This window comes from Coenobita brevimanus, chromosome 2 (assembly GCF_032717465.1).
Source record: "Coenobita brevimanus isolate Jiangsu-jjx chromosome 2, ASM3271746v2, whole genome shotgun sequence".
NCBI lineage: Eukaryota > Metazoa > Arthropoda > Malacostraca > Decapoda > Coenobitidae > Coenobita > Coenobita brevimanus.
The window spans coordinates 3,587,466-3,611,479 of NC_136955.1; the positions used below are offsets into that span (position 1 = coordinate 3,587,466).

General features: G+C 45.4%; 1 protein-coding gene across 1 annotated transcript in view; it reads left to right on the forward strand.

The window, feature by feature from the left end:
* Positions 1-5,152, forward strand: part of LOC145391127 (cytosolic carboxypeptidase 6-like) — a 40,591-nt gene extending 35,439 nt beyond the window's left edge. Inside the window, exons 14-15 of the mRNA XM_080265813.1 lie at positions 1,576-1,760; positions 4,229-5,152. Coding sequence (XP_080121939.1) covers positions 1,576-1,760; positions 4,229-5,152 — 1,109 coding nt within the window. The remainder of the gene's footprint in view (positions 1-1,575; positions 1,761-4,228) is intronic.
* Positions 5,153-24,014: the final 18,862 nt, after the last annotated feature.

Here is a 24,014-nt window from a genome sequence, read left to right on the forward strand (position 1 = left end):
CATCTATCTATCTATATGTCTGTCTATCTACTTTTTTATATTTATCTATCTCCCTTACTCCCTGCACTGATAACCTTTGCATCCTTTATTATTATCTATCTATCTATCTATTATCTATCTATCTACTGTATCTATCTATCTATCTATCTCATTTCTACACTGAACACCCACGTATCCTTCACTCAAATTATCTATCTATCCATCTATCTACCTACCTATCTAACTATCTATCCATCTATCTGTCGTTCCCTACACTAAACAACTCTATCCCTCACTGTTTGTTTTTCTTTTGTTTATCCCTCTTTCCTCCAGTCTCCTTCAGTTTCTCCTTCCTTCCTCCAGTCAGTCCCTCCCTCCTCCCTTCCTTTCCTCCATCGTTTCTTTCCCCATCCTTCCTTCCTCCTTCCCTTCCTCATCTCTTTCCTTCTCTCCGGCTTTCCTTCACCCTTCCTTCCTCCTTTCCATCTTCGCTTCTCCTTCCTTTCTTCACCTCTTTCATTCTCTTCTCTGTCTCCCCCTCTTTCTTCCTTCCTCCATCACTCCTCCAATGTCTCTCCCTCCTTTTTTTCTTCCCCCTTCTTTTCTTTTTCTCCATCTTTTTTTTCCTTCCTTCCTTCCTTTTTTCTTTCCTCTAATGCATCTTTCTCCCTCTTACTTCCTTCCCTCCTTCATTTCTTCCACTGTGTCTCTCTCCTTCTTTCCTCCAACGCCCCTACCTCCCTCCTTTCCTCCTCACCTCCATCATTTTTTCTTTTTCCACCCTCCCCCCTTCTTTCCTCCACCGTCCATCCCTCCTTCTTCTTTCCTTCAACGCCCTTCCTTCCTTCCTTCCCTCCCTCTTTCAAAACTTTCTCTCTTCCAATCTTAAACACTCACAAGTTTTCTCTCCACTCTACCCCCCAGTCTTCCTTCCTTCCCTCTCTCCTTCCGCCCTCCCTCACTTTTCCTTCCGCCTTCCTTCATATCCTCTCTCTCTCATCTCCATCTTTCCTTTCTTCCTTCGTTCACTCCTTCCTTTCTTCTCCATCCATCCATCTTTCATTCATTCCTACCATTCTTTGTCTCTCTTCCCTCTGTCCTTCCTTCCTTCCTTCCTCCATCCATGCACCTTCTCTTTCATTCTTCCTTCGTTCATCTTTCTTTCCTTCCATTTTTCATTCTTTCTTTCCTCCTTCCTTCCTTCTCTCCATCATTTCTGTATCTTCCATCTTTCTTCCATTATCTTTCAATTTCTCTTTCCCTTCTTCCCAATTAACTCTTCCTATTTACCCATCCGCTCTCTCTCTCTCTTTCTCTCCCTCTGCAATCTCTCTTCTTTTTTCCTTCTTTCCCAATTAAGTCCCTACCTATTTACCCGTCTCTCTCTCTCTCTCTCTCTCTCTCTCTCTCTCTCTCTCTCTCTCTCTCTTCCTTTTTCCTTCTTTCCCAATTAAGTCCCTACCTATTTACCCCTCTCTCTCTCTCTCTGAACTAATCTACCCACCAATTACCCTACCAACCAACCACAAAGCATCTACCGTACCTATCTTCTCAGTCCAGACCCACCCATCTACCTCCTTCCTTAGCCCCAAGCAGACCTACGCACTGGGAGGAACTTAGTAAGGGCTGTATTGGACTACTACCAGTTCCTTGGGCTAGTCCCCTACTGGCAGCCCTCAGCCCAGCCCTTACATGACCTGCCCAGGGGTAGGGGTCCAGCCAGCCCGCCCCTATCCACGAGAGCATCACGCACACAACTACCCGTCATCACCACAATGCAGGTAGGGTGAAATATGGTGGATGGGTGGATGGATTGGTGGGTGCGTGGATAGGTGAGTGGATGGGTTTGTAGGTGGCTGGATGGACGGATGATAGATGGGTGGATAGGTGCGCGTGTGGGTGGGTGGGTGGATGAATGAACTGATGGGTGAATGGACTGACTGACTAACTGATGGATAGATGGATGGATGGATGGATGGATGGATGGATGGATGGATGGATGAATGAATGAATGAATATATGGATGGATGGATGGACTGATAAACATGTATGTGTATATTTTTTTAATGAAAGAAGAAAGAACCAAAGGCCAAACGCCCCCCAAAATTGACTCTTTCCAATAAACACTGACGAAAAGAAGGCCAAACTCAAGATCCGTTCATTTTAAGGCCCGTTGGTTGAGGAAGCTCCCTAACACCTTTCCCTAAGCGATTTATTCTACTTATTACACCTTACTGTCCTCTTACGTGTTGCATAAATCCTGCCAGTATCCCCATATTCTGCATTAATAAAGCACAAGAGGATATTAACTACCCACATTTAAAAATAAATCGCCAGGGAATAGGTGTTAGGGAGAGGAGGGATATACAGACTGAGGGAGACAGTTCCAGAGTTGACCTGTTGCATACATGAATGACTAGGAGTATCGGTTCTCTTGCAATAGTTTGCATATGAGACAAGCAATTAAAGTGCAAAGGTAGGAAGTTATTGAGACAAGAGATGCATGTACAGTATGTGTGTGTGTGTGTGTGTGTGTGTGTGTGTGTTTTATATACTGTATGTATGATGTATATATGTAGGTAGGTAGGTAGGTACGTGGTATGTATGTATGTGAGTATGTATGTTCGAATGTGTGTGCATGCAGGTAGGAAGGTGGGTGTGTATGTAGTATGTATGTATGTATATATGTATGTATGTATGTAGGCAGGTAGGTAGGTAGGTAGGTAATGTAAAATTAAATATAGTAATAAACAGAGAGAGAGAGAGAGAGGAAGAGACTGATAGAGCCAGAGAAAGGCGATAGACAGAGATATAGTAGACAGATGGGCGGCTAGTAAGATAGACAAAGATAGATAAATTGATAGATAGATAAACAGACAGACAGACAGATAGAAGTGCCACTATATTCTTTTGTTATTCTGTACTCTTCCTTTTTGTCTTTCCCCAGCTGTCTTCCATTTCATTGCTTTCTCATTTGCATCCTCTTGTACCTCTTTCCCTTCCTCGTCCTCCTTCTCCTCTTCCTCCTCCTCCGCCTCCTCCTTTGCTTTCTTCGTGACTATGAAACAAGAGGCGTGAGTAAACCCAAGGGAGCAGTCCTCTCTCTCTCTCTCTCTCTCTCTCTCCTTCCTTCACTCCCTCCCTCCTCTTCTCCATTCCTTCCTTCCCTCCTTCGTTTCCTCCTCCCCTCTCCATCTTTTTCTCTCTTTTGTCTCTCCTTCCCTCCTTCCAATTCTCTCTAGCTTCCTCTTTCTCCTTCCTCCTTCCTGCCCCTCCCTCTCTCCCTCCTCCCTCCCTCCCACTCTCTCTCCCTCCCTCCCACTCTCTCTCCCTCCCTCCCTCCAGATGTGTGGAGTGATGAATGCAAAGTGAGGAAGGAGCTAGGGAGGGCTGGAGGGGGCTGGGGAGGGTTGGGGAGGGCTGGAGGGTTAAGGAGGGATGGAGGAGGCTGGGGAAGGCTGGAGGGGGCTGGTGAGGGCTGGAGGGGGACTGGAGGGGACTGGGGAGGGTTGAGGTGGGCTGGAGGGGGACTGGAGGGGACCGGGGAGGGTTGAGGAGGGCTGGAGGGGGACTGGAGGGGGGCCGGATGGGGCTGGGAAGGGCTGAAGGAGACTGGTGACTCTGGGGAGGGCTACAGTGGGCTAGGGAGGGCTGGAGGGGGCTGAGGGCTGGAGGGGGAGGGGACACTAACGAAAACTATACTCTTTTCCCTTCAAATTGGTGTCCATCAATAACCTACAATAGCATACCGAGGTGGAATGTCAAATATAAATAAATAATTAAAAATCGCTAAGTAAGAGGTGTTAGGAAATATTCAAATCCACTTAGAATATTACCTACATATTGGTAGATGTAGATAGATAGTATATTCAGACAGACAGACAGACAGCCATGAATACAGGCAAATAAGACAGATAGATAGATAGGCAGACGGTCAGGCAACTGATAGATAGGTGGATAGATAGGCTGAGAGAGATGGATGTACAGATTGACTGATAGATAGACGGACAGGTAGACAGATAGATGGATAGACATATAGACTGATAGACAGGTGAACAGACAGACCGATAGATAGATGGACAGGAAGACTGACAGATATACAGATAGACATATAGACAGAAAGGTAAACGAATCAAGACAGGTAAATATATGGATGAATGGATGGACAGACAGACAGGTAATTATCAATATCAGCCATTGTTTATATCCGTGGTTTAAGAATGACCTAATCTGTCACTCCTCCCCCCAGCCCACACAGACGAGAGCGACCCAGCAGCAGGCGAGGGCGGGCCGTGGGCGGTGGGTGGGTGGGGGGAGGGTCAGAAGCAGTCCAAGCCCCGCCCACTTACACCCGCCCACCGACGAAACCCCGCCAACAGACACGGAGGACGAGGAAGAGGAAGAGGAGGAGGAAGAAGAAGAGGTCGAGAGCGAGACATCAGGCTTGGTTGTCAAAATTCAGCACAAAGTCGACCAAGTCCCAGCTCGTTCTGTCCGCCTGCCCTCCCGCCCAGTTCCCCCGCCCACCCTGGAGGAATCTGGGCGGAGGCGTGGGCGTGGGCGTGGTGCCAGAACAACCTACGTCACACTGTACCTTAACGAGCCTCTCCCAGTTCCCTCAGATGATGACACTCGCAGCCTACCGGACCTCCCGCCACTCACCGCCTCCCTTCCCGCCCTCAAGACCACGCCCACGCCCACACGCCGCCGCCGCCCACGCCAGACGGGGGTGGGCGGGGCGGGGCGGGGCGGGGGTATAACCTGGCAGGAACCCCGTCTCACCTATCGATACTACGACTTCCGGAGACTGACGAAACCACGGCGACGACGACACAAACGACGAGGCAAGAGTCGCTCCCCCAGCCGACGCAGACGACCCCGCCCCCCGCCCCCACAGCCCCCCGCCAACTCCCCGCCCCGCCCCCGTAGGATGGCTGCCGGTGGGGGGTTTAATGCCTCTAGGATGGCTGGGCCGGGGCGGGGCGAAGCGGGGCCGGGGCAGGGGGCTCCAAGGGGCGTTTCAAGAATAGATGTCAACCAGCTTACGATAGGGGGTTACAGGGGGGATGTCGCCCCCCGATGGCAGGCTGCCCCCCGCCCCGCCCCGCCACCCCCAGCACAACAACCCCCCCTCCTCAGGCGCTTCCTTGACCCCCACGCACCCCTCTACTAACCTCCCCTCACCCTTGATACTATCCTTCACCCCTCACCCCTCACAACCCTTTTCTAACAATCCCTCACCCTTCATTCACCCCTTACACCATCACCCTTCACCCCCTTGTTTAAAACCCCTTAGTTCACCCTCTCTCCCCTCATCTATTCCACTACACTATCATCCTTCACCCTTCACCCCACCCCTTACACCCTACCCCCATCCTTCACTCCTCACCCCTACCCCTTACCTTCCACCCCTCACACCTCTCATCTAAACCACCTCACCCCTCCCTTTACATCCTCACTCTTCATCTCTCACACCTCCCTCATCCTTTCTTCAGATTCCCCTCACACTTTCACCCCTGACCCCCCCTTCTCTTCTATACCTCCTCACTCCTCCTCTAAACCCCTTCACCCCTCTCACTCTCTCTCCCTCCCTCTCTCTCTCTCTCTCTCTCTCTCTCTCATGAATAACAACCCTCCCTCCTCATTCCTCATTCTCTCTTGTCTTCCTTCCTCATCCCCTCTCCTGACCCCCCCCCACCCTTCACCCTCTCACTCCAATTACCAATCCCAATGCCAGAACTAATCTCAATCCAAATCCTAATTCCTATCCCTAATCCTTATCCTGACTACCAATCCCTTATCCCCCTCCCAATCCCCAATCCCTAATCCTCCCTCCCAATCCCCCCAATCCCTAATCCTCCCTCCCAATTCCCAATCCTCCCTACCAATCCATAATCCTCACTCTCAATCCTTAATCCTGGCATTTAATATCCACTTCAATCCCTAATCCCCACTCTCAATCCCTAATCCTCACCCCAATCCTTTAATTTTCACTTCCAACCCCAAATCCTTCCTCCCAATCCCTAATCCTCACTCCCAGTCCTTAATCCTGGCAATCTCCATCCTAATCCTTCCTCCAAATCCATAACCCTCACTCCCAATCCTTTAATTTTCACTTCCAACCCATAATCCTTCCTCCAAATCCCTAATCCTTAATCCTGGCAATCTCCATCCCAATCCCTAATCCTCTCTCACTCCCAGTTCCAACCCCTATTCCTTCCTCCAAATCCATAATCCTCACTCCTAATCCTTCATCCTGGCAGTCTCCATCCCAATCCCTAATCCCAATCCGTGCAACAGCCGGGGGAGTTGCAACGGTCACGTCCGATGCGTCTGTCGTGTTGCCATTGCACTAACTTCAACGCCTTGCAACCACCACCACCATCACCATCACCACTACATCATTATCATCATCACCATTACCTCCACTATCATCATCATCACCTCTTTCATCATTATCATCACCTCTTTCATCATTATCACTATCACCTCTGTCATCATTAACATCATCATCATCACCTCTATTATCATTAACATCACCATCATCACCTCAATCATCATCACCATCACCTCCATCAGCATTATCATCATCATCAGTGCTTCCATCATCATCATTATCATCATCACCATCACCTTTCTTATCATTATCATCACCATCACCTCTATCATCGTTATCATCACCATCACCTCTATCACCATTATCATCATCATCATCATCACCATCACCTTTATTTTATTCGTCCTCCTCATCATCATCACCAAGTCTAATCCTCATCATCATCACCACCTTAATGTTATTCTTCACCATTATCATCATCATCACCACCTTAATCCTATTCCTTCTCCTCCTCCTCATCATCATCATCACCTTAATTCTACTCTTCACCACCACTGCCACTATCACCACCTCCTTCATCATCATCATCACAATGCTACTCTTCACCACCACCACCATCACCACTTTAATATTCCTTCTCTTCCTCCTCCTCCTCCTCATCATCATCATCATCATCACCATCACCACCACCACCCAATGCTATTCCAACTGGCTCCCTTTAAAAAAAATGCACAATAATATTTGTCACAATATTACCCTAATTTGCAATACACATTAAATCGTAAATCCAAATAAGCTCCCTAACACCCCTTCCTAGGCGAATTATTTTGCTCATTGCACTTTGCCGTCCTCTTCTGAGTTGCCTAAGTCATTCTAATATCATCATACTCTTCATCTAAGTAACGTACAAAACCATATTATCCAGCCGTGTCCAAAAATAAATCGGTAAGGAAAAGATGTTAGGAAGCCACCCAAAAACACGGGCTTCAGTTTATATGTCCTTTGAAAATACACATAATTCTTTTTAATACGCAAGGAGAGAGACTAACTAGGAGAGTGTATGAGTGAGGTGGAGGGAGGAAGAGGGAGGGGGAGACCGAGGATGAGATGGAATAGAGAGGTAGAGTAAATACTTCCTCATTATCACATTTTAGGCTCAATATATATATACCCAAGGAATCAGAGACTAACTACGAGAGTGTATAAGTGAGGTGGATGGGGAAGGGGGAGGGAGAGACCGAGGATGAGATGGAGTAGAGAGGTAAATACTTCATTATCACAACATTGTAGGCTCGATATATTTACCCAAGGAGAGTGAGAGACTAACTAGGAGAGAGTATGTGAGTGAGCTGGAGGAGGGGAAGAGGGAGGGGGACACCGAGGATGAGGTGGAGTAGAGTGGTATATGAAGGGCGTGTAAGTCGGAAGAAGGGCAGGATAATGGGGACAGGGCGACATGGAGGCGATTTGTTTGTGGCCACCCCTTACAGGATTAAGGCGTCTGGTTATAGAAAGATAGACAGATATGTTGAAACATTAAATAATACATGTTAATAAGTTCTTACAACACTGCAGTAAATATCTAGCTAAATATTTCTATACTCCTTTTACTCTAGCTTGGCCTAAAACTGCCATCTTCCCATCATGTTGACTGAGTTGTAAGGATAGATCAGCATTGGAATATGATGCTAGTCACGAGGAAGTGCCATGGAAAGTATGTAAAGCTGTAACATTGTCTGCCATTCGCTACGGGAAATAAGCTGCAAAAGGATGAAAATCTGGGCCAACTTAGAGTAAAAAGAGTATAGTAGAGTAAGCTATGATCAATATTACTTGCTGTGACTTCCATCCATTCATCCATCCGCAGTCTATCCGTCCATCCATCCAGTTGTCTATCCGTCCATCCAGCCATCTATCCGTCCATCCAGCCATCTATCTATCCATCCAGTCAACCAGCCGTCTATCCATCCATCTATTCATCCATCCAGTAGTATATCCGCCCATCCATCCAGTCGTCTATCCGTCCATCCATCCACTCATCCATTCACCCATCCATCCATCCATTCACCCATCCATCCTTCAATCCATCCACTCATTCATTCACCCATTCATCCATCAATTCACCCATCCATCCATCCAATCGTCTATCCGTCCATCTATCTATCCATCCAGCCAGCCAGCCCAGTCGTCTGAATATTCGTCCATCCATCCACTCATCTATTCACCCATTCATCCATCCATCCACTCATCTATCCATCCATCCATCCATCAACCATCAGGAGCGTAGGAACACGGGGTTAGGCTACTCACTTCTAACATTTAAAAGGCGAGGGCGACCAATGAGCTACGGGAAACACGCTAAGGGAAAACGAAAATCTCCATCATGTTAAAATAAACATACTATTTCTCCTCTACGCAATTTCCGTCGTTAAAATAAACATACTATTTCTCCTCTATGCAATTTCCGCCAAATTAAAATGAACATATTATTTCTTATGCAATTTCCGTCAAGTTAAAATGAACAGACTGTTTCTCCTCTATGCAATTTACGCCAAGGTAAAATGAACACACTAATTCTTATGCAATATCCGTCGTCAAAATCAACATACTATTTCTTACGCAATTTCCGCCAAATATAAATGAACACAATATTTTCTTCTTCAATTTCCGCCAAGTTAAAATGAACACACTATTTTTTTTCTAACATTTCAGCAAAGTTAACATGAACATATTATTTCTTCTCTATGCAATTTCCGCCAAGTTAAAATGAACACACTATTTTTTTCTAACGTTTGAACCGAATTAAAATGAACACACTTTTTTCTGCAGTTTTCGCCGTTAAAATGAACATAGTATTCTTTTTTCCTCTTTGGTTTCTGCCAGGTAAATAATAATAATAATAATAATAATAATAATAATAATAATAATAATCTTTTCCTCCGCATTTTCGAAGCCAAGGCATAGACTCAGTACCATCAAATCCTTTATACTCAATAATAATAATAATAATAATAACAATAATAATAATAATAATAACAATAATAATAATAATAAACTTTTCTCCACATTTTCTCAGCCAATGCATCAACTCAATACCCTCCATACCCTGTACACTCACCTCATGCAGTAAATATATTCATGATAATCACCTTTCCAGTACTAATATATTAAAGTTGCAATGTCGAAAAAACACTGGTCACTCCAAAGTTATATTTTTTGTACTCTCTCTCTCTCTCGTGTGTGTGTGTGTGTGTGTGTGTGTGTGTGTGTGTGTGTGTGTGTGTGTGTGTGTGTGTGTGTGTGTGTGTGTGTGTGTCCATCAGTCTGTCTGTCTTGTGTTTCTACCTTTCTCTTCCTTACATTCTCTCTCTCTCCAAATATATTACAAGTCTTCATAATTTTTTCAAACAGCTTTCTTCCTTTTAAAATATTTTTCTTGGACACTTTTTTGGGGGAAATAAAACTCCCTCTCTCTCTCTCTCTCTCTCTCTCTCTCGCCTCTCTAAACATATATTTTTGTTACATTTTTTAATCGCTTTTACTTGGGCGCTTTAGTGCGAAAATAACCTCTCTCTCTCTCTCTCTCTCTCTCTCTCTCTCAAAATATTAACTTTTGTATAACTTTCTTGGACGCTTTTTGGAGTAAAAATACCCCCCCTCTCTCTCTCTATGCATCTGTTGGTGTGTGTGTGTGTGTGTGTGTGTGTGTGTATCCACCAGTCCGTCTGTCTTGTGTTTCTACCTTTCTTACATTCTCTCTCTCTCTCTCTCTCTCTCTCTCTCTCTCTCTCCAACTAAATAAATAAACAAATATATTACAATTTTTCATTTTTTTCTTTTTCTCTCCTCTACAACTCTTTTTCTGAAGTATATATATTAAAGTAAAAAAAAACTCAAATCTTCATACTCTTTTTCCATATAATTTTCATCTTTTTTCTAGGACGCTGTGTGTGTGTGTGTGTGTGTGTGTGTGTGTGTGTGTGAGAGAGAGAGAGAGAGAGAGAGAGAGAGAATGAATGAATGAAAGGGTAGAGGGGTAGAGGAAGGCAGAGTAGAGACAAAGAATTAACGTTATGAAAGCAGAGTGTGGTGATACTGGAAGGATTTATGTAGCACAGAGGAGGAAAATGAGGTGTAACTAAAAAATAAAATAAAATAAAGCGCTTAGGAGATGGTGCTAGGGAGAATACGGATCCTTATTCATCTTGGTAACATTTCTGAATTTTCTTATTTCAGTATTAACACCATCTTCTTTTTAACTTATTTTTTTCTAGGTTAGGCTAAAACTGATTAAACGAAGGTGACTCTGATCTTAAGTTAGGTCAGGTTAGGTTAAGTCAGTCTGTAAATAATGTCATATATCCTACATTCATTTTATCCTAACTATAAAACTCGTATGCTGAAAAATAATATATATATATGCCACTGTTTTCACTATACAGGGGAGATTAAATTTAGTCACATTACACTGATTTTAGGTTAGGTCAGGTCCGGTTACGTTAATCTGCAAATAACTTTTTACATCCTCCATTCATTTTATCCTAACTATAAAATCGTAAGCTGAAAAAATTACATATATTCCAATGTTCTCGCTATACAGGCTAGATTAAGTTTAGCCACATTACACTGGTCTTAGGTTAGGTTAGGTTAGGTTAGGTTTGTCTGTAAATAACATCATATATATATATCCTACACTGTTATCTCTCTCCAGCAATAAATCTCTAAACTAAGGATGATATTTTTAAAGCTGTTCTGTGATTGGGTCCCAGACACAGACGCCAGCCAGTCACAGCTCAGTATTTATCCTTTTAATAAACTGTCTCATTTTCCCTTGTCTTTAAATTCTATTCCTCCTTCCCATTTTTGGCCATGTGCAGAGGATGGAATGTGAGAGACTAACGAGGAGAGTGTATGTGAATGTGGTGGAGAGGGGGTAGAGGAAGAGGGAAACCTAGGATGAGATGAAGGGGTGGAGTGGAGAGGTATATGAGAAAAGGGGGGAGGGCGACGTAATGGAAGACGACAGGGTGAGATGGAGGCGATTTGTTTGTGGCCACCCCTTACGGGATTAAGACTTCTAGCTCTAGACAGACAGACAGACAGACAGATAGATGGATAGACAGGCAGGCAGACAGATATACAGATAGACAGACAGACAGATGGATAGATAGACAGATAGGGGGATAGATAGACAGAAAGATAGACAGAGATGGATAAACAGATAGATAAACAGAGACAAATAGATAGACAGGTGGTGCTATGGAAAGGGTGTATGGCTGTAGTTCTGTCTAATTCTGCCACAGAGTTAGGTGAATTTAAGCGGCAAAGGACGTAAAAATCTGTGAGAACTAGAGAGTTTCAATAATGTTCGTTCTCTCAAAATAATTCCCTACCTTAGTTTACCCTAACGACCGAAAGGTAATGTAATTTAAGGATAGGAATGTTATTAGGTAATGGGGTTATTCTCTCTCTCTCTCTCACACACTGCAGTTTCTCTCTCTTTTCCCTCTCCCTTTCCCCTCCCCTTCCTCTCACCTTTCCTTCCTTTTCCCATCACTCTCCCCTTCTCCTACCTCCCCCTCCCTCGCTCTCCCCTTCTCCTGTCCCTCCCCCTTCCTCTCCTCCTATCTCCCCTTCCCTCTCTCTCCACTTCTATCCCTCCCCCTTCCTCTCTCTCAACTTCTATCAATCTCCCTCTCTCTCCCCAGTTCTCCTATCTATCCCCCTCCCTCTCTCTCCCCAGTTCTCCTATCTATCCCCCTCCCTCTCTCTCCCCAGTTCTCCTATCTATCCCCCTCCCTCTCTCTCCCTCTTTCACTTCCTCCTCACCTACCCTCCCCCTTCCCCTTCTCCACCCCCTCCCACTCTCTTCTTCCCTTTTCCTCCTCCTCCTCACCTTTCCCTTCACCCTCCCCCTTTCCTGAACTTCTTTCTCCCTTCCTATCATTTGTTCCCCTCCTCCCACGTTTCCCTTCCTTCTTCCCTTCCCTTCCTTCATCCCTACCTCATATTTGTCCTCCCTTTCCCTTTCCTCCCCTTTCTTCATCTCCCCACTCTCTTCCCTTTCTTTTTCCTTCCTACTCCCATCCATTTCCTCCTTCCCTCCCCTTCCTTCATCCCTACCTCACCTCTCTCCTCCCTTTTCTTTTCCTCTTCTCTGCACTCTCTTCCCCCCCCCCTTTTTTCCTTCCCACTCCTCTCTACCTTCCTCCATTCTTACCTCACCCCTCTCCTCCCCTTCCCATTCCTCCCCCTCTCTTCTCTCCCCACAGTCTTCCCCCATTTTCCTTCGGACTCCCCTCCATCCTCATCATCCTCCTACCCCAACTTATCGTTCTCCTCCCTCCCCTCCCCTCCCCTTCCTCGCCCTCCCTCCTTTCCCCATTGCCTTCCCCCCCTTTTTTTCCTTCCGACTCCCCTCCATCCTCCTCAGAATCCTCCTTCCTCCTAATTCATCTCTACCTCATCTTTCTCCTCCCTCCCTCTCCCTCTCTCCCCTCCCCTTCCTTCATCCCTACCTCATTTTTCTCCTCGCTCCCTCCCCTCCTCTTCCTTCCTCCTTTCCTCCCCCTCTCTCTCCTCCCCTTCCTTCCTACCTCCTCCTCCTCCTCTTCCCTCCCGTCTTCCTCACCCCACGCACGTTCCAGCCTCCATTTTCCAGGCCTCCTCCCTAATTTCCACTCCCCCAAGTCAGGGAAATTTCCTCTTGAAGCAACATGGAGGGAGGGAGGGAGGGAAGGAGGAGAGGGAAGAGGGAGAGGGGGCAGGGAGGTAGGGGGAGGGAAGGAAGGGAGGGAGGGAGGAAGGGAGGGGGAGGGAAGGAAGGGAGGGAGGGAGGGAGGGGGAGGGAAGGAAGGAGAGGAGGGGGAGGGGAGGGGAAGGAAAGGGAGGGTAGGGAAGGAGGGGAGGGAGGGAGGGGAGGGGAGAGAAGAAAGGAGACATTAACCTACACAATACTTATAATCAAACACTGAGAGAGAGAGAGAGAGAGAGAGAGAGAGAGAGAGAGAGAGAGAGAGAGAGAGAGAGAATGTGTATAACTAATCCCATTTTATCCTAACTTTTCTAAAGCTGAAAAATTTAGTAGTTAAGACTGATTACCGTAGATTACATAGCTGGGTTAGGCAACTCTCTCTCTCTCTCTCTCTCTCTTTCCATACCGTACATCTCTCCCTTTCTTATACACCTTTCAACTTCTCCCCCTCCCTCCCTTTCTCTCTCTCCTCTCTCTCTCTCTCAGGTTCCTCCCAGTATGTTTAAAAGATCAATGGAGCCATCTGTTGAGCGAAAGAGCAACTAAAAAGGCATTTTGAGAGAGAGAGAGAGAGAGAGAGAGAGAGAGAGAGAGAGAGAGAGAGAGAGAGAGAGAGAGAGAGAGAGAGAGAGAGAATATAAGTAAAGGAGGTAGAGAGGGAGGAGCATGGAGGGGGGAGGAGAGAAAATGGCGTAGGAAAGAGAGGAGCAATTATGGAGATATTGAGAGACATGGAGGTAAGGGAGGGGAAGGGGGAGGAGAAGGGAAGGGAAGGGAAGGGAAGGGGAGAGGGGAGGGAGAGCGAGGGCATGAATGAAGATGAGGGTAGGAAGGAGGTTGAGGGCAAGGAAAGTGAAGGATAGGAAGGAGGGAAGGGGTGGGGAAATGGGGAAGGGGAACTGAAAGGGAAAGGGCACGGGTAGGGGAAGGGAAGGGGACGAAGTGGAAAGTGAGGAAGGGGGAGGATAGGAAGAGTGAGGGAGAACAAGAAGGGAAGAAAGGGGAGTTGAAGGGGAAGGGGCACGGGCAGGGGAGGGGAAGGGGACGAAGAGGAAAGTAAGGGAGAAGGAGGAGAGGGGGAGTGAGGAAGAACAAGATGGAGGGGAGGGGTAGTTGGACAGGAAGGGGCAAGGGTAGGGGAGGGGAAGGGGACGAAGAGGAAAGAGAGAGGGGGAGGAGAAGGAGAGTGAGGAAGAACATGGAGGAGGGGAGGGGTAGAAAGCACAAAGGAGTACAAAGGAAAGCAAACAGCAACACCCTACTGGTCCTTTCGTGGCTGTTTGGTAGAGGGAAGGTTATAACTAAGAACTATTCTATCAGTTAAAGACAAGGATAGCACAGCAGGAAGGCTCCCCCCCCCCACAAAGGGCGTGGAGGGTTGGGGAGAAACACAGGGGGCGTGGAGGGGTATGGAAGGGGTGAAGGGGATGAGGGAGGGGAGGACAGGGCGTGGAGGGGTGGGGGTGAGAAAGACAGAAGGTGTGGAGGGGTGAGGGGTAAGGGTGGGGTGAAAGGGGGTGAGGGAGGGGAAGACAGAGGGTGTGGAGGGGTGAGGGGTAAGGATGGGGTGAAGGAGGGTGAGGGCGGGAAAGACAGAGGGCGTGGAGGGGTAAGGGGTGGGAGGAAGGGGAAGGCAGAGGAGGGGTGAAGGAGTAAGGGGGGTGAGGGAGGGGAAGACAGAGCGTGTGCGGGGGTGAAGGGGGATGAGGGAGGGAAAGACAGAGGAGGGGTGACGGGGTAACGGGGGTGAGGGAAGGGAAGACATAGGAGAGGTGAAGGGGTAAGGGAGTGAAGGGGGGGAGGACAGACGGAGTGGAGGGGTAAGGATGGGGTGAAGGAGGGTGAGGGAGGGGAAGACAGAGGAGGGGTGAGGGGTTGAGGAAGCAGCATCAGAATTCAGAGGGTGTCAGACGCTTCAATCAAGGGGTGCTAGCCCCCCCCCTCCCAGCGTCTCTCTCTCTCTCTCTCACTCACACACACACACACACATACATACATACATACTAATACACACGGACAGATAGGTGGAGAGAGAGAGAGAGAGAGAGAGAGAGAGAGAGAGAGAGAGAGAGGGGTTTCTGAGGTATGTCACTGAGTTAAGGAGTTACTTCCAAGAAAAATCCAAGAAAATAAGAATATTAATACAGGATGATATTTGCAGTCGGCAGGATGGTCTACGGTTAACACTTCTTCTTAAGCGATTTATTTTGTCTATTACACCTTACAGTCCTATTCTGTGTGTATAAACCATTCCAGTATCGACATACGTACTCTACTTAAATTGCGTAAAAATTATATTAGTTAATCATATCCAAAAATAAATCGCTATGGAAAAGGTGTTAGGGAGCTTCCTTAACCAACAAAAATACAGGCCCTAGACTACTATACTCCTCTAACTTGACCCAGATTTTCAATTTTTGCAGCTTATTTCATGTAACCCACTGGCTGAAAAACACAGTGCTACAGACCAACATCCTTTCCTTAGCACTTCTTCGTGACTAGCACCATATCCTGGAGTTAATCTCTTGTAACAGCTCTGAATTCAAGATGGAGATGGCAATTTTAGGCCAAGTTAAAGTAAAAGGGGGTATAGACGAAGATAAGGATAAGAAGGCTCTCCCCCGCACACCAGTCCTCCCAAACCATCTTAAGACATAGCAAGAAGAGGTGGAAGAAAAGCGGGATAAGTAGCTGGAAGAAAAATGCTGAGAAAGTAGTTGAGGAGTAGCTGAGGCAGAAGAATAAAAAATGGCAGACATGCGGTCACGCCAAGATTAATCCGATTTTTAGAACGTGGAGACTTCAATAGCTTGCATAATAGAGAGATGCTTTAGGAAAATGAGCCGGGGTAAAAGTTTAGACGAAAGAAGGAACCCAAGGCCTCAGCAAGTTGGAAATATTAGGTAAAATGTGGGAGGGGCACGACGCGAAGTAGTGCCCTCCCCGTGTATTACTCCGCCCCGCTGTAAAATGAGGGAATTTTCAGCTTAACCAAGTTTTACCTCAGGTGGATCAAGGTATTGGAGTGGAGAGCCTGGTGGGGAAAAAATGGAGAGAGATATCCAATACGGTGAGCAAATGTCTTGACTCACTCACTATCTCTCCAGGTCGGGAAAAAATGGAGAGAAATTCAAACCGATAAGCAAACGTCTCTCCCCCCACCCCCCACTCTCTCACACTAGCCTACCTGGCACTCTCTACATCTCATTACATAATTACATTTTTACATACCCCCTCCTCTCTCACTCTCTCTCATATTACCTGGCACTATCTACATCTCATTACATATATACTTTTTTACATAATCTAACTCTCTCTCTCTCTCCCTCCCTCCTTCCCCCTCTCTCATATTACCTGGCACTACCTATCTACATCTCGTTACATAAATACATTTCTACATAACTCCCACCTCTTCTCTCTCTCTCTCTCTCTCTCTCAGCTGAACGATAAAACTGAACCCGGGCGATACTCAGTGGGAAAAACTCATGAACTTTAATCGAAGCTCCCAAAAAACTTCGGTGGAATTTTAAAATAGTTCGATCTGGCTTATGGTATTGCGGGGATGGTGGGTTATGCTGTGTGGTTCCTCCCTCTCTCTCTCTCTCTCTCTCTCTCTCTCTCTCTCTCTCACACACACACACACACATACAACAACCCCCCCCTCTCTCTCTCTCTCTGGTTATTTCCTTCCACTGAAATTCTCTCTCTCTCTCTCTCTCTCCCTTGTTATTTCTTCCCCTTGAAATTTTCTTTCTGGTTATTTCCATCCCTTGAAATCTCTCTCTCTCTCTCTCTCTCTCTCTCTCGTTATTTTCTCCCCTTGATATTCTCTCTCTCTCTACCTGGTTATTTCCTTCCCTTAAAATCCCTCTCTCTCTCTCTCTCTCTCTCTCTTTCTCGTTATTTTCTCCCCTTGCTATTCTCTCTCTCTACCTGGTTATTTCCTTCCCTTAAAATCCCTCTCTCTCTCTCCCTCCCTGGTTATTTCCTTCCCTTGAAATTCTCTCTCTCTCTCTCTCCCCCTGGTTATTTCCTTCCCTTGAAATTCTCTCTCTCTCTCCCTGGTTATTTCCTTCCCTTGAAATTCTCTCTCTCTCTCCCTGCTTATTTCCTTCCCTTGAAATTCTCTCTCTCTCTCTCCCTGGTTATTTCCTTCCCTTGAAATTCTCTCTCTCTCTCTCCCTGGTTATTTCCTTCCCTTGAAATTCTCTCTCTCTCTCTCTCTCCCTGGTTATTTCCTTCCCTTGAAATTCTCTCTCTCTCTCTCTCTCCCTGGTTATTTCCTTCCCTTGAAATTCTCTCTCTCTCTCTCTCCCTGGTTATTTCCTTCCCTTGAAATTCTCTCTCTCTCTCCCTCCCTGGTTATTTCCTTCCCTTGAAATTCTCTCTCTCTCTCTCTCTCTCTCTCTCCCTCCCTGGTTATTTCCTTCCCTTGAAATTCTCTCTCTCTCTCTCTCTCTCTCTCTCCCTGGTTATCTCCTTCCCTTGAAATTCTCTCTCTCTCTCTCTCTGTTTTTCCAGCATTCTTAAATAACATGATTCTCTCTCTCTCTCTCTCTCTCTCTCTCGTTTCTCCTCCTTTCCATCCCTTCTTCCCTCCTCCCTCTCTCTCTCTCTGTTCCCCAAACATAATAAAGTCACCCCTCGTAGGTTTTTCATTTTCTCTCACGTTCCAATATATATCCGTTTTCTATGAATCAACGTCAAGCAACTTTACGACCAATAAAAGGTAAAATTTCACGAGCTGTTCCCTTACACATTTTCCTAAGCGATTTATTTTTTTTTATTTTTTTTTACACCTTACTGTCCTATTCTGCGTTACATAAATCCTTTCACTACCGCCATTCTCTGCATAAATAACGTACAAAGGGATATTAACCAGCCATATGCAAAAATAAGTCGCTAGGGAAGAGGTGTTAGGGAGCTTAACCAACGAGAATACAAGCCTTAGACCAATAAGCGATTTATTTTATTTTTTTTACACCTTACTGTCCTATTCTGCGTTACATAAATCCTTTCACTACCGCTACTCTCTGCATAAATAACGTACAAAGGGATATTAACCAGTCATATGCAAAAATAAGTCGCAAAGGAAGAGGTGTTAGGGAGTTTAACCAACGAAAATACGAGCCCTAGACCAATACACTAAATTTACGTTAAAAATAAAGGGAATCATCAGTAATAACCAATCTCGTCTACTCTTTCTTGGCGTGTTATGTTTTTCTACGTAAGGTTAACGAAGTGGAGGTCCAATTTACCCAGTCTAACCTATTATAACCTAAACTAACTTAACTGGGTGGAGGAATTTACTAGCAGGGTTTTTGTAGGGCTTCACTGTCAGCAAAAAGCAAAATCCTTTGTCAACACACACACACACACACACACACACACACACACACACACACACTGAAAGCAAGCACAACACTGCTCACACACACACACACACACACACACACACACACACACACACACACACACAAACACTGAAGGCAAACACAACACTGCTGACAAACAAGCACACACACACACACACACACACACAGTGAAGGCAAGCACAAAATTAAGTGAACACACACACACTCACACACACACACACACACACACACACACAGTGAAGGCAAGCACAAAATTAAGTGAACACACACACACACACACACACACACACACACACACACACACACACACACACACACAGTGAAGGCAAGCACAACACACACACACTGTGATGGCAAGCACAACACTGCTGACAAACAACACAACACACACACACACACACACACACACACACACACACACACACACTGTGATGGCAAGCACAACACTGCTGACAAACAACACAACACAACACACACACACACACACACACACACACACACACACACACACACACACACAGTGAAGGCATGCACAACACTGCTGACAAACAAGTAAACACTATATTATAGTACACACACACACACACACACACACACACACACAGGACGAACGTTGATATTACCCTGTGACATCTGACTGATCTCAAAACCGAACCTCTTCATCCTTGGCTGACCCCAAAACCTTCCAGTCAGATCTAAATCGGATGAAAACTTTAAAATGACCTAGCCATGTGACCCTGACCTCTCAAATATCCTTAAAAAAAAAAAAATAGGTTGGGCCCTTCGCTGTCCTTCAACCCATTCCCCAAGTTTGGTTAAATTCAGATAAAATGATAAATATAGTACAACAATAATGCTACTCTTTCACACACACATGTCGGTATTTTGCTTACTTATAGACACAGCTACAGTCAGTCAGCCAGTAAGAGTGAAATTATTTAGATTATTTTTATGCAAGGAAGAAGGAACCAAAGGCCAGAAGCTTGCAAGACTGACCAAGAAAAAATAAAAACAAAATAAGACAACCAAATTCAAGATCCGCCCATTTTGAGATGCCTGTCAGCGTCTAAAATAATGAGAAAAATACAGAAAACGATCAAGAAATATATTAAACTCACTTGACTGGCTGATAATGACCCCTAACTAAGGTTTTATTAAAGTTGCATGTGGTCTGAAGGTAAGAGAGTTGTTTCATGTCACATACATATTTTTAAAGGCATACGATATTATTCTATTTACCTACCTATCTCCCTACCTGACCTACCTACCTATCTCCCTACTATCACTTACCTATCTGCCTACCATCTACCTACCGGTACTTACCTATCTCCCCACTATCTACCTAACTACCTATCTATCTGTTTGTCAATCTGTGTGCATCTATCAATCTGTCTGTCTTGGTATGTATGTATTTATCTATCGATCTGTCTGTCTGTAGTCACAGGCCTTAATCTCGGAAGGGGTGGCCACAAACTAATCGCCTCCATGTCACCCTGTCGTCCACCATCAGGCTGCCCTCCTTCCAACTCACACACCCCCTCATATACCTCTCCACCCCGTCCCTTCATCTCATCCTCGGTCTCCCCCTTCCCACCTCACTCACACACTCATACATCTTGCTAGTCCAACCCTCTATCCCATCCTCGGCCTCCCTCTCCCACTCCACCCCGCACACACACTCATACACCCTCCTAGTCATACCCTCCATCTCACCCTCGTTCTCTCCCTCCACCTCACACATACACCCACCTAGTCCAACCCTCCATCTCACCCTAGTTCTCTCCCTCCACCTCAAACATACACCCTCCTAGTCCAACCCTCCATCTCATCCTCGGTCTCCCTCTCCCCCTCACATTCTCATACACCATCCACGCCTGGAGAGAATAATTACCACCAATATATTTATGCATGGACACAGGCGGGAAAAAAATACTATTAACATATTTTCCAGCGGGCTATCGAAGCATGAAAGAAAAATATATATAAACTAGGGTGATTGCAAATTATATCTCCGCTTCATCATGCATTATTAATTGGTGCTGGAGAGAGAGAGGGAGAGAGAGAGAGAGAGAGAGAGAGAGAGAGAGAGAGAGAGAGAGAGAGAGAGAGAGAGACGCCTTCCCGTGGTGGCACCGATATAGACGCTTTGTGGATCTGTCTAGTTATACAAACTTCCCTCAAATCCCTCTCTATCCTCTCAATCTCGACACAGTTTGCACCGACAGGATACTGAGGTGTAATGTGCAGAATAATTCACTAAAGCAGAAGGGTTACGCATACACAGGGATACTGAGGTGTAATGTGCAAAATAAATCGCTGAAGCAGAAGGATGCACACATGATACTGATAAGTAATGTGCAGAATAAATCGCTAGAGAGGGAGAAGGGTTACGCATACACAGGGATACTGACGTGTAATGTGCAGAATAAATCGCTAAAGGAAAAGGGTTACGCACACGATACTGACATGTAATGTACGGAATAAATCGCTAAAGCAGAAGGGTTACGCACACATAAGGATACTGATGTGCAATGTGCAGAATAAATCGCTAAAGGAGAAGGGTTACATAGTTACACAATACTGATGTGTAATGTGCAGAATAAATCGCTAATGGAGATGGGTTACGCACACATGATGCTGAGGTGTAATGTGCAAAATAAATCGCTAAAGAAGTAGAGTTACGCAATCCCCACAGACACTTAACCACCATCCTCATGACTATTTTTGCGGTGTAGTCTTTTTTCCGTTAAGAAGCTCCCTAACACCCATTCCTAAGATATTTATTTTGCTTATTACATCATACTGTCCTCTTCTGGGTGACTTTGACTAGTAACCAAGGAGACTCATTTACCTCATTTTAAGCTAAAGTGTAGTTGATACTGTAAGGTGGATTTCAGTAATAACCATGCAGACTCATTCCTACCACATTTTAAGCTGTGTGGTGGTATTGTAAGGTGGATTTGAATAATAACCAAGGAGACTCACTCCGACATCATTTTAAGCTAAAGTGTAGTGGTACTGTAGCGTGGATTTGACTAATAACCAAGGAGTCTCATTCCGACCTCATTTTTTTGCTGGGTGTAGTGGCACTGTTGGATGAGTTAGAAAAATAACCAAGGATATGCATTCCTACTTCATTTTTGTGGTACTGTAAGATGAATTTGACTAGTAACCAAGGAGACTCATTCCTACCACATAAATAAGGGTCATGGAATTTCCCTGACATGCTTGGGCCACTAGTCGGTTAAGGAAGCTCCCTAGCACCTCTTCTTTAGCGATTTATTTTTTGGATAAGGCTGGTTAATATCCTTACGTTCGTTATTTATGCAGAGTATGGCAATATTGGAAGGATTCATATTCCAAAGAAGAGGAGAGTACAGGATAATAAGCATAACAAATCACTTAGGAAAAGGTATTAGGGAGCTTGGAGAACGGTGTAATAAACAAAACAATCTGTTAGGGAGCCTGCACAGTAAGGTGTAACAAGCTAAACAAATCACTTGGGAATAGGTGATAGGGAGTTTGGAGAGTAAGGTGTAATAAGGAAAATAAATCACTTAGGAATAGGTATTAGGGAACTTGAAGAGTGAGGTGTAATAAGCAAAAACAAATCACTTAGGAAAAAATGTTAAGGGGCTTGAAGAGTTAGGTGTAACAGGCAAAAAATCACTTAGTACGAGTGTTTGGGAGCTTTGAGAGTAACGTGTGTAATCAGCAAAACAAATAGCTTAAGAAAAGGTGTTAGGGAACCTGAAGTAGTAACGTGTAACAAAACAAATCTCTAAGGAAGAGATGTTGGGGAGTTTGGAAACTAAGGTGAAATACACAAATTAAACCACTTACGAAGGTGTTAGGGAACCTGAAGTAACGTGTAACAAAACAAATCTCTAAGGAGGAGATGTTGGGGAGTTTGGAAAGTAAGGTGAAATACACAAATTAAATCACTTACGAAGGTGTTAGGGAGCTTGGAAAGGAAGGTGTAATTAGCAAAACAAATCACTTACGGAAAAGTGTTAGGGGGCTTGGAAAGTAAGGTGCATTAAGCAAAACAAATCACTTGGAAAAGGTGTTAGGGAGATTGGAGGGTAAGGTGTGATAAGCAAAACAAATCACTTTGAAAAAGGCGTTAGGGAGGCTTCCTCAATCGACGAGAATACGGCTCCATAAGGTAAACTAAAGCCTCACCATCAACCATATGAGACGACAGCGATTTCAAAAGGAGGGGAAGACCGAAGATGAGATGGAGGGCTGGAGTAGGAGGAGGGGGACCGAGAATGAGATGGAGGGATGGAGTAAGGAGGAGGAAAACCGAGGATGAGATGGAGGGATGGAGTAGGAAGGGGGAGACCGAGGATGAGATGGACAGATGGAGTAGGGAGGAGGAAGACCGAGGATGAGATGGAGGGATGGAGTAGGAAGGAGAGCGAGGATGAGATGCGGGGATGGAGTAAGGAGAGGAAGACCGAGGATGAGATGGAGGGATGGAGTAGGAAGGGGGAGAGCGAGGATGAGATGGAGGGATGGATTATGAAGAGGGAGACCGAGGATAAGATGGAGGGATGGAGTAGGAAGGAGAGCGAGGATGAGATGCGGGGATGGAGTAAGGAGAGGGAGAGCGAGGATGAGATGGAGGGATGGAGTAGGAAGGAGAGCGAGGATGAGATGCGGGGTTGGAGTAAGGAGAGGAAGACCGAGGATGAGGTTGAGGGATGGAGTAGAGAGGTATATGAGAGAGGGGGGATGTAAGATGGGGAAGGGAGGAGAAATGGCAGGGGACAGGGTTGGAGGCAAATTGTTTATACGGGATTAAAGCGTCTGGATATGGATAGATAGACAAATAGACTGCTTCAACCACACACTCTATCCTGACAACACTACAAATGATACTGCCAACACGGTTTGATCAGAGACTTAGCCATAAATCAAATGGTCTGGCAGATATTTCAAATTTTTACACACCCAAACAAAACCCAGCGTCTCACTTCCCCTTTCCTCTACTGAGTTCGAGTTTCGTCCGTCTTTATTTCGTCTCTCATAATTTTATCTACCTATCCACCTATTTATTTATTTATTTATCTACTTATTCATTTTTATTTTTCCCAGGCTCCCCAATCATCTTACAGCACCTAGGTAAGGAGAATTAGTTGATGGATAAACGTTTAATTTCCTCTCACCCCGACAGATGGCAGCAGCTACAAAGGCAAAATGGCGGAGTTTGTTGTTTTTGTGGGGGAGACTGAACTGAATGACTATCTGCCTATATGACCCGCGTTTACTCGAGAAGCGAAATTCCTAAGCTTATTATTATTATTGTTATTTTTATTATTAGTGGTAGTGGTAGTAGCATAAGTTAGTAGTAGTTGTAATAGCAGTAGCGACAGTAGTACATAGCAGTTGTAGTAGTAGTAGTAGTGGCGGTAGTAGTAGTAGTAGTAACAGTAGCAGTATTTAGGAAGAGAAGGAAATTCTGCATCCTTTTCCTTCCAGTTCTCTTTCATCTGACCAAACTGGGTTACTAAGTCGTGGTTTCATGAAATTCGAGGTAGGGATGAGTCTCCTTGGTTACTAG